The 11,480-nt window shown below is 49.1% G+C and overlaps 1 protein-coding gene across 1 annotated transcript in view; it reads left to right on the top strand.

Annotated features, from left to right (window-relative positions):
• The first annotated feature begins 541 nt into the window (after nucleotides 1–541).
• The window catches only part of LOC102689596 (microtubule-associated serine/threonine-protein kinase 1), a 69,997-nt gene continuing 59,058 nt past the window's right edge, over nucleotides 542–11,480 (top strand). The window contains exon 1 of the mRNA XM_069195830.1: nucleotides 542–1,811. Within this exon, the coding sequence (XP_069051931.1) occupies nucleotides 1,773–1,811 (39 nt within the window). The 5' untranslated portion in view covers nucleotides 542–1,772. The remainder of the gene's footprint in view (nucleotides 1,812–11,480) is intronic.

Genomic DNA, 11,480 nt, shown 5'->3' with positions numbered 1-11,480 from the left:
GACGCTCGCTGTATCACGTTATGCGAAGAATATATCTGGCACGTCTTTTTTTTCCAAGACGCATAGTATAAAGCTTTAACCGATTCTTATGATATAGCAATCTAAATGTGAAATTTAGAACGGATCGTTTTCCGTAGCGTGTTTTTGGCGATGTAGAACCCCCCACCTAAATAGTACTATTTCTGTCATTAGGTGAAAGAATTCAAAGGGAATATCCGGAAATATATCTTGTAAGCAATAGAATCGATTTGATCACTATGGATTTGAATTAGAATCTATTAGATCCTATTCAATATTAACAAGTAATACGAATTTTCTTGAATGATTCTGCATCTGTGCAGAATATTGCGCATATCTACCTGGCTGCTTGGCGAGCCGGTGGCACAGATGAGAGCACCGCTGGGCCCCGTCATTTAAAAGGAAGCCGTATAGAGGTTACTCGCTGCTACCCGGTGCGGTTATGGAATACAGCTCGGTGGAGTCCGGGCTCTAGGGGGTTAAAATATTATTGCCATTGTCTTGCCTGGGAGGAAGGGGGAGGAAAGGGGATAGGAACGGCAGAAAGACGAGGGGAGGTGGCGATCATCCGCTGAGGAAAAGGATAGTGAGGACGTGAGCCGGGTGAGCTCCAGTGCCTTACAGCTTTCTAGCGGGCAGGATGGACCGACGCGGGCGCGCTGTCGCTCTGGGATACCCGTAGGGCAGACCCACCAATAACACCTCCATATTGCAGATGCAGTTCGTGTCTAAGAAGAGGACAGAAACCATGCACGTGTTTCCAGTTTCACAGAGACGGTTCAGTTTGCCGGCGTCCGGGCCAGCTGTGTGACGGGCACGATGCATATGCTGAAGCAGGCGTTCATTTAACAATACGCGTCTACTGATGTCACCACACTTTCTCCTACGGCTTTCTGTTACTCCATGTGCTAGTATTACTGCGATCACGGTGCGTGGCAGGCGTGCATCTAGCTGCAGAGTGCCTCACTAGCGCGAGCGCACTCCCCGGGATGGTGGAGGACGGCGCGGGACCGAGTGGGTCGAGCTCTGTGGGTTAGAGCGCGCGAGATCTCGGCCGGTCGACTGAACGTCGCCGCTCGCTCGGCCCGGGAGCATTCAGCGCGTCAGAGCATGAGGCGTCGGGGCAGGCCGGGAGCGGAGAGATAGCCCAGTCTTGTCTTGACGTTTCAGTTCTTCCTTTCGGTATTCGTCTTTTATCCGCCGCCGGAGACAGGCGACGGCATAGCCTAAACCCGGTCAAAAGGTAAAAGCGATCCGAGCGCACGTACAAGGGAGAGTTCATTGGAGTTTAAAAGCAGACGACAAGCAGCAAATGAACAAAAATCGTCATCTGTCACTTTTACTTTTTCGCGGGGCACCGAACTCAAAATCTTTAATTTAAAAAAAAATATTTAAGCTCTCGTAAGAATGAGCCGAACTGAGAGACTTTAAGAAAACCAGGAAGTGTCTTTTTTCAGCCCCAGTAGATTTTTGTTTTCCAGACCCCTTTTTGGTCTTTATTCCTTTCCTGTTGTTGTGTATGAGGTCACATATACCGAAGTCCCGATTTATTTCCAGTCCCCTGCGACCGATTGGGAGCTGCTTGACAGCCTTGCTTCCTCAGCAGTAATGCCCGTTCACGGTGCGGCGTGGTTTTTGGCCGTGAAGTGAAAGCCGGGGGCGGCCGGCGAGAGCCTGGGGGGTGTCGGACAGGAGCCAGGCCGGAGGAGGGGGAGAGGGGCGCGCGAGCGGCGGAGGACCCGGCGGCTCGCGCCATGGATGACTCGGGGATCATACGGCGCCGCAGACTGCAGGTGAGACGCGGCGCTCGCGCACTGCCAGCTCAGCACACGAGAGCGCTTAGCGCTGTTTCCCGACCGCTAGAGAGGAGAGCGTCGCCCCTTTAGTCGAAGGTGATGTGTATTATGTTCACAAATATTATTTTGTTGTCCATGCAGGACTTTGTACGATGCGTGGAACATGTAATGAATGCGAGCTATTAGAAAATAGTTTTCGGTCAAAGGATGGCAATAGTGTACGTAGTTTTCTGGAAGAGGTCTTTATCGTTTAAAAACGATGCACTACAAAGCAAGAAATATTAAACCTATTAATATTTGGTTGATACGAAAGAAATATATTTCGACTTTTCAAGGTACAGTAAACCTATTTGCTTAAAAGGCATGCAGTCAATAGCATGGTCTATGTGATTGTTAGTCTGTGAAGCGTAAATGTGAAACTGTATTCACTTGATAGTGTTAGTAAGCTTGCTCAATATTCATTAACTTAGCGAAAAATGAATTTACGAGGATGAGAACTGCCGCTTCTGCTTGCGCCTGTGGGATTTGAAACACGTTCTTTTGTCAGAGAAGTCAGAGTTGAAGCAGCACGCGAAACGCACATTCTTGGTGATTGCTCAGTGCTGAGTGGCGTGGATTGCGATTTCGGAAAGTTGTTAGTCATCCTTTCTCTTTTTCATTTGGCTGCAATACGAGCTGTGCTTCGCGCTGTTCCCGAAAGTCACTGGGTGGTTGGGCTGCGAGGAGAGGGGAGGATTGTGTTCGTGGCCGTTCGAGTTGGCCTTTGTATCGTTACCCGAGGTGAAAACTCTTTTTTTTTTTGCTCCAGAAGATCCTTCTTTTTAAACTGAGCGGGGGGATGTGTCCCCACTCCTGCACAAACTGGTAGATGAGTAGCTCGGGTATTGAGCACACTTGCTTGTTTAGGCCTGGGGGAACGCGGACTGCAGCTGAGCTGGCCAGACAGCGGCGCGGAGCTCTGACTCAGAGGCGCCAGGGAAGGGGCAGAGTTCGGCTGACCAGTCCATATCCCCAGGGCGCACTGGAGGAGTGCGCCCTGTCCTCCTTTCTGTGCCCACCCTGCTGCGGGCACTGCTGGGCTCCCAGCACAGCAAGAGGCAGGCGGCCGGACTTTGCCCACTGTGGAGAACACTGGAAAATGACAAGGGTCATTCGGTCCATCTTTGACATGTGGTGGCCTGGGCGGTCTCATCCGGCCCTGTCCGGAGTTTCCCCCAGGGAAGCCCGCTTTGAGAGCTCGGGCGGGCGATGTGTTAAAGACACCCCCGGCCCTTCGGGTAAACTCGCGGTCCACCTGCCCGTGCGTTTCCTCTCGGTGATCAGCCCTGGGCTGAAGTCCATACTGGTCAGAGTCTCACTGGGGGCAGTGCTGGATTTCCCATTAGGCACTGGAGGCACGGTGCCGAGGGCCTACAGAGGAGGGAAACACGAGCGACTAACGAAAAACGAGCTGAAACAACATGCTTGCGATCGACTCTAGGTGCTCCAAATCAATAATCACACGCTACCTAGCGGCTGTTCTAGACACTAGAAGTATCGAAGTGATGGTCGCTCGACTCACTCCATCAGTCGTGCGGTTTAGCGTTGGAATAGTTTAAAGTGCATCGTGTCAATCGATGTGATGGGGTGGGACCAACGGCTGTTCTGCACGCGACTGGCAGGAATGGGGAACGAGCTGGCTGCTTCCCCAGTGCTGACGATCCACAAGCAGGACAGAGGTGACTGAGAGCTGGATGCAGACCGGGATGTCACGGAGCGTTCTTTCAGGACCCTATGCAGACAACACAATCCGGGGAACCGTGAGGAAGACACGGGGAAAAAGGCATGCAAGGGGCTGGAAGGAAAACAGGGGGCGTGTCCACGGAGCGCTGCTGTTCAGGGGAGGTGTGGCCGAGGCAGACAGTCCAAGGGAGTCCGAGGCAAATCCATGAATGATGCTGTGTCCAGAACCGGGAGATCCATCCAGACGCAGACAAACAGAGTTAAAAGCCGGAGCGGGATCCGGCGGAGGGTCGGGGGAATAAAACTGGGGGTCACGGGACCAGACGCTCCAGTCCCGGACCCAGAAGGTCAGGACGCCATTGAAGCCGATGTCGTCGAGGCGCTCCTGGACTCGCGGGTAGGCGGGCTTCCGGGCGTCCATCTTCCAAAGCTGAGGCCCGATAGGCAGGAACGCCTGGCCTTTACAGCACGGGGGGCTGGAACCGGAGGCAGGTGCGGGAGATGAGTGTAAAACAAGGAAGGGCTGGAGCGTCCTTAAGAGGAGGGGTTTACGAGCGTAACATGGGGGAGAGCGCGGGGCGCCGCTCTGGGTGGGCTCTGGTGTCGATGTGATAGAGGAGGGGAGGAGCCAGTGGTGCACGTCCCACCTTCACTCAAAGCCCCTGATGCCTGGACCCTTGTCTCTTCTTCCCGAACGTGTCTAAAAATGGGAAGGGAGGCAGTCAACTGGAGAGTCGCCCAAATCCCCACACAGCCTCTCACTTGTCCCAGGCGCTAATCGCCTAACCCTTCCAGGGTTAATCGACCGCAAGAGTAACTAAGAGGAGCTCATATCCGGTGCTGAAGGAGAACAGGCTCTTTGGCTCATAGCTTGACTGAAAGAAGCCCTGCATCTGAATGCCCCAGAGAGCGCTGTCAGTCTGCAGACACCAGGACGTGTCCATTAAACCCACGCTGGCTTCCATTTCAGTGCCAGATGGCTAGACACGCGGCACCCTGGGAATACAGGTCAGGGGGCACTTTTGTGTAACTCTGAGCAGCATGAGCTCAGCCTTTAGTGTGGCGTTGATCTGTTCCAGGGGCGCCGTGATGGCAGCTGACTGTGGTGTGTTTACATGGTGACTTTGCACATGCACTGCGGCTTTCCCTCACGTTTAGCTGCTGTGATAGTGCCCTGATTGATTGTGGTAGGTAGGTGTTTGCAAAGCCTTTGCAGCTTCTCTGTAGAAGGTTGCTATGGTAAATTGTTGTTTTTGTTTCCTGACTGGTGCTCTGAAGCAGGGCTGGCCAGCCCTGGTCTTAAAGCAGCCCTATCCGGTTAGCTCTGTAGATCACCCCTTAAATCGGGGGGGACCCCAACTCAAGGGCTGCCACCCGGCGGGTTTTGTAGGATCTCGGAAATATCCTGCTTCTCAGCAACAAGGAGAGGCTCCCACTTCTCCTGCTACGCAAATAAGGAGTTTAATTAGTTCATTAGGAGCTCGGGTGGAAAGAAGCCTTGCACCCCAGAAGACGTGTCCTGGCACCCCAGGGCTGGAGTTGTGCTCCCTTGAGCTGAATCATCAGTTTCTGCAACAGTTGTGTTCTGATCACTGAAGCAGGTTTTTATGGAGGCAATGAAATGAAAACACTAACACCCTGTTGCCCCAAAAACCATGGATGATCATGCCTGAATGAATCGAGCCTTTTCACTGGCTGAACTGATCAAAACTCACATGCTCCAGGTCCTCTGGAAGCGTGAGCCGTAAGGCTTGCTGGATTCTGACTTTCCCGGAGCCGGGATGTGCGCGTGCTCTGTGTTTGACCTGGCCCGTGTTTCGCTCTTCTTTCGGAAGGAGTCCTCTGCTTAAATGAAGAATACAGCAGAGGATATCTTTAAAATGCGTCCGAGATCTGTTAAGCAGGCAGAGCGAGGCAGAGTGTAGCAGGGGCAGAGGATTGGCGAAGCCCAGCAAGTGTCTCCTTAGATCATCAAAGAAGAGTTTCAGCCGTTCTGAGCTCTAAATAAATTGCGTGGGGGTGCAGGTGCAGTGGTGTGTAGGTGAGTTGTACAGCCTGCAGGCTTAAACAAAGCAGGAGAGGAACATGAGTAAATCTTCTGCCCAGGGAGCTAGGATCGTACAGGACATTGATCGCGCTTCCCTGTAGCTCATTGACATTGAAGTCTTAAGAACATCAGAAAGGTCTATTTTGGGGATCTTTAAATTGTCTTCTAACAATTATTTTAACGAAAATCTTTGGATGACTGAACTGCACTGGTGGCAAATTCATGCTGTTAACTGAGAGTGCAGGTGTCGAGATTTGTCTTCTGCTCAGCTAAAGACTTTTTCACATGATGTGGAAAAAAATGATTCCAAGTGACCCATCTGGAAAGAGCTGGAGGAAATGCAGGAGGAAGCCAGGAGGTATCAGATTCAACAACATGGCTGGGTAGCTTGCTCCACAACCCCACCACTCTTTGGGTAAAGAAGTGTCTCCCGTTCTTGGTTTTAAATGCATGTCTCTCTTGTTTCCACATGCATCCTTGGGTCCATGTTTCACTGGTCCGTGAGATTGTTGAATAGATGGATCAGCTCCTCTGCTTGAGATGAACAAATGTCAGTTCCTTCAGCCTGTCAGTGCAGGACAGTCCTTTAATCCCTGGAATCTATCTTGGCTGCTCTTCTCAGTACTGATTCTAGAACAGCTATATCTTAGTTAATGTGGAGACTACAATTGTACTCAATAATGCTAAATAAGGCCCTGCTAGTGCATAATATTGAGGAACATGGGACAGAGAGAAGAGAAAGGAAGTATGGAAATGATATGTGTAGTGGAAAGAATGTGATGCCGGATGTTGTCAGTCCTAGAACGAAAGAAATCTAAGAATGTGTTGCAAAGTTCCGATGAGGCAGGTAATTTGGTGGGGCAGTTTGGCTGGAGCAGTCTGTTGATGGTGGAGAAAAGATGTCTGGGGTTGTTTTGGTGACTTTCAATGATGTGAGAGAAGTAGATGGATCTAGCAGACTCTATAGTAACCTTATATTCAGATAAGTAATCTCTCCAAGCCTGATAATGAACATTTAGGCCAGAAAGACGCCACCTACGCTCAAGTTTGCGAGAGGCTGCCTTCATGGATCACAGATGGTCATTGTACCAGGGGGCAGGGCGAGAGAAGGAGATGGTTCAAGTTTTTAAAGGAGCAAAGGTGTCAATAAAAGGTAGATTAAAGAGCACTGTCAAGTAACTGTATTTTGTCCTGTAGGGTCAGAGGAAGAGAAACAAGATAAGGAGGACAGAGCAGAATTTGCAAACCTTGGGTGATCAATTGATCACCAATTGCAGAAATTTACAGAGCGTGAGGGGGAGGTGTTAGAAACAGGTAATTCCAGATTGAAGAGAATGGCTAAGTGGTCAGAGAGGCCTAGATCAAGGGGAGAGCAGTGGGAGACAAAAGAGTCATTTGCAATAATTAAATCTAAGGTGTGTCCTTTGTTGTGTGTAGAGATACAAACGAACTGAGTAAGATCAAAGCATCCCAATAGAGAAAGGAAGTCTTTAGCCAGACTGGAAGACTGTTAGGGCAGGGGTTTCCAGTCCTGGTCCTGCAGGATCAGTGTGTCTGCAGCTGGGGTCCCCAGTGCCAGTCCTGGAGGGTCAGGCAGTGTGTCTGCAGCAGGGCTGTCCAGTGCCAGTCCTGGAGGGACAGTGTGTCTGCACCATGGCTGTCCGGTGCCGGTCCTGGAGGGTCAGTGTGTCTGCAGCAGGGCTGTCCAGTGCCAGTCCTGGAGGGTCAGTGTGTCTGCAGCAGGGCTGTCCAGTGCCAGTCCTGGAGGGACAGTGTGTCTGCAGCAAGGCTGTCCAGTGCCGGTCCTGGAGGGTCAGTGTGTCTGCAGCAGGGCTGTCCAGTGCCAGTCCTGGAGGGACAGTGTGTCTGCATCAGGGCTGTCCAGTGCCAGTCCTGGAGGGACAGTGTGTCTGCAGCAAGGCTGTCCAGTGCCGGTCCTGGAGGGTCAGTGTGTCTGCAGCATGGCTGTCCAGTGCCAGTCCTGGAGGGACAGTGTGTCTGCATCAGGGCTGTCCAGTGCCAGTCCTGGAGGGACAGTGTGTCTGCAGCAAGGCTGTCCAGTGCCGGTCCTGGAGGGTCAGTGTGTCTGCAGCATGGCTGTCCAGTGCCGGTCCTGAGGGTCAGTGTGTCTGCAGCTGGAGTCCCCAGTCCTGGACTGTAGGTCCAGATTGTCCACAGGTTTCTGAGTCTCTTTAAATCAGCAGCACCAGGAGAGCTGGGGGAGCTGTCTGATTAGTTCATTTACGCCAGTAGTGAGTTGATTGAGGTCCCTACAAATCCAGATGGACTGAAAAACCTGTGCAGAACAAGGTTTGGGGGTCCTGTCTGTGGACATGCTGGCCCTGCAGAGCCAGGACTGGGGGATCCTTGTGTTAGAGCCTTAAAGCTCTTGTGGTATCGAAATCGAACCCGACATCTCTGCAGCTGGCAATGACTGGGCTTGTGCGTCTCTCTGAAGAAACCCTGGGCTCCACCTGCCGTTCACCTCCCAGCAGAAGAAGACAGAAGCTGAGATGCGTGCACTCTCTCTGAGACCAGCATTAGGAGAAGTGGCAGTCTGGCTGCTGCAGTGTTCTGGGGGGGAGACCAGCTCACTGTGGGGATACAAATATTGGTCTGTCTCCTGGAGAGGCGGCCTGGTGGCACCCGTTCCACAAGGGCGATTCAGGGACTGGCCCTACTGGTGCCCCATCCAGAGTGTACCCCACCTTGCCCCCATTGCTTGCTGGGATAGGCTCCAGATCCCCTGAACCATGAACTGAAGAAGTAATTAACCCCTTAGACTTTTGGTTGTTTCACAAAACCTCAAAAACTTTAATAGAGGCTTATGGTGGTAGCTTGGATAACCACTGGGTTTTAAAGGAAACTGGACACAGAAGCTGAACACCCAATACTGTCATGTGAGAAGTCACAGAATTGTCTGATAATCTAAGGCAAAAGATGATCAACTTCACTTATTCTAGTGGCAGTTTTAAAAACATCCTAAAGGCATCCCAGTGTTGACTATGTTGTCCATTATCTAGACTTTAAAGGTTAAAGGGATGGTTCTCGTCTCACAAAGAAGAACACATAAAAACATTTCATGCAAATGTTCTCTCAGGAAAGCGGTTTGGGAAACTAACTCACACTTAAGGACATTGACTGGGAGCCTTCAAATAGTAACCAGGATACAATTCTCTAAGGCTCCTATTTCAGGCTGACGCCATAAATCTGCTGTCTGCTGCAGAGTTCCTTTGCAACATACATAGAACACCGCGAATTTGCCAAACAGCAACTAGTTTACTCCACCAGCAATGTAGTGTGATCGAGTGAAACACAAATCGGAGGTATACAGTGTGTGATTAACCCAGAAAGAGGAAGCTCGCGTTGAAAAGCAATGTACTGGATCAACAAAATGGATGTGTTCTGCTTTCTGGACGGTTTGTATCCTCTGAGTCTGGTGTCCTAGTTTGAATTCAAGGAGCAAATAAATTACAAACTTTACCAGGATAAACCTGTGCCTTTTGTCAAGAATACAGTGACCACAAAGGATAAGTGATCATTAGTGTACACATTTGTCACTAGTCATTTTGGGCTCTAGTAAAGCATTTATGGTACAGGAAGTGTCTCGAGGTTATAAAATGCAACGATCATGAAATAACGATTGCAAAGGTATATATCAATTTTGAAGATCATGCTTTCAATTTGCAAAACATTTTGTTTTCAGCACATTTACACCGTAGGAATAAATGTGACTATTGTGTATTTCTAAATATAATGTAATAGAATAGGTGCCACAGTGGCACAGTGGCTAGCATTGCTGCCTCACAGTGCTGGGGCCCTGGGTTCAATTCCAGACCCAGATCGCTCTCTGTGTGGAGTTTGTATGTTCTCCCAGTGATTGTGGGGGTTTTCTCTGGGTCCTCTGGTTTCCTCCCACAGTTCACAAGACATGCTGGTGGATCAGCTGGTATCTGGGAAGCCAGGCTCTGGCGTGTGTGTGTTTGTGTCTGTATGTGCAAGGGATGGACTGGCATCCCCTACAGGGTGTACCCTTGTGCCTGTTGCTGGGATAGGCTCTGGCTCCCCTGTGACCCTAAATTGGATGAGGCAATTAGAAAATGGATGTAATCAAATATAAATATTTTTTAGAGTCTTGCTATTGATGTATATTGTTACAGCTTTAGGTGACTGAGAAGTGTCTCTTGGATATTAGATAAAGTTTTTGACACTTGGAAGACTTAACGCTTCTAACCTCAAAGCAGAGAGGATATTTGCTGAGGTCTGAGGGGACCCTTGAGCAGAAACAATTGTAAGGTTTATCTTAGTATACCTAGGTAAGTTGTGGGTTGGTGATTGCAATGGAGCAGGACAGAAACAGAGAATATAGGATCCCATTAAGAAATGTTTTGTGGCATCCCAGGTGCAGAGAGAGAGATTTAACTGCAGGTTGTATTGTCTTTAGTTAGAAGGCAGCTCATCTCTTGTGTGACCGCTGTAGGCATATTAAGAGTTTAATAGCAGTTTGGGGTTTTTGGGTGACCAGAATGTCAGGTCTCTGAAACATCTGGTTTGTAAATACTGTACATAGAGTAACTTGTGTGTTGTACAGTATGTTTTGTGGTGTGTAGTGTAGTTTGTGTCTTGTGTCACTAATAAATATTTGTTTATTCAAGTGAACCTGGATTATTGCTCCTCTCAACACAGCTGTACCAGAGAACAGAGAATTCACGTGCCTCTAATTATACCAGCTGCTGAGGTGTAGTGCTAGAAATCACTTACAAGTCAGGGGTTGTGAATAATTATTTTACTGATTGACTAAACTGCTCGGTCAAATCCTGATTTTCACCAGTTCCATAGCCCCCCCCCATTTATATCTTTATCAAAATTTTAAATGCAAGATGAGCAAGCGAGTCTGCATTTACATGTAGTTCATCGAAGGAAGATCACATTTGCATTTGTATATTTAAAGAATGCTTCTGTCTCTTGCAGGAGGTCTAGCAGCACAGTGCTTACATAGAAATTTCCTGAATTTGGAAGGCGTGGCGATCCCATTGGGAATATCTGTCAGGCTTAAGTGTTTTTGTAGATCAATTTAACTAAATGTTTAAAAAAATTCACAATGTTTAGCACCACCTTTTGGGAAACGTTGTGCTTTCTGATTTTAAACAGAATAAAAACAGCCGAGTGATTCTGCATTCACTAATTTTAGCGAAAAAAACCTTTGTTTGGTAAAACCAGTAAGGTGTGATGCAAAACAAAGCAAAAAAACACAAGAGGTCACGCTGGGATGTAAATAAGGGAGTGTCATGTTACAAGTGAATGTGGAAATCTGCATCAGTTAGTTATTGTACTTTGCTAGAAAACAAATTGCTTTAAGTCATGAGAAGAGTTTTTCAGGAGCTGCCATTGCTCGTGAACTTAGGCAGCATGTCCAAAAGCCTACACCAAAACCGCATCAGTTCCACAATCATCTAAACTTAACAAATTCCATAGCAATTAACGAAGTCCACATGCTATGATATAACGCGGTGTTGTACTGGAGTTTCTGATCCCACTGTGGCTGGAGAAACTATTCTCCGCGTTCGGCCGTGGACATGCTAAAACATAGGAACAAGGAAATAACAGCAAGATCGGTCATCCGCTGAAGGTTAATGTGATCATCCAGTTTTGTTCAGGATCCACAAGAATCAGTGGTAATCCGATATCCACTGGTGGAGAGGAACCGCGTCTGGCCTGCTCCGAGCATCAACAGAGAGCCCATCTCCCTCGGAGCGTAATCAGATTTATTCATACAGTACTTACCTTTACAGTGGCAGACGCCAGACCAAAAGACCCCTTTCAGCGTATTAGCCTGTATAGAGTGTCACTGATGGGGCAGCTGGCAGCACTTCTGTCTGATGCTGGGGGGCAGACAC

Source organism: Lepisosteus oculatus, chromosome 11 (assembly GCF_040954835.1).
Source record: "Lepisosteus oculatus isolate fLepOcu1 chromosome 11, fLepOcu1.hap2, whole genome shotgun sequence".
In the NCBI taxonomy this organism is placed as follows: domain Eukaryota; kingdom Metazoa; phylum Chordata; class Actinopteri; order Semionotiformes; family Lepisosteidae; genus Lepisosteus; species Lepisosteus oculatus.
Note: the sequence above shows the minus strand (reverse complement) of the source record. Positions and strands in the feature narration are given on the sequence as shown.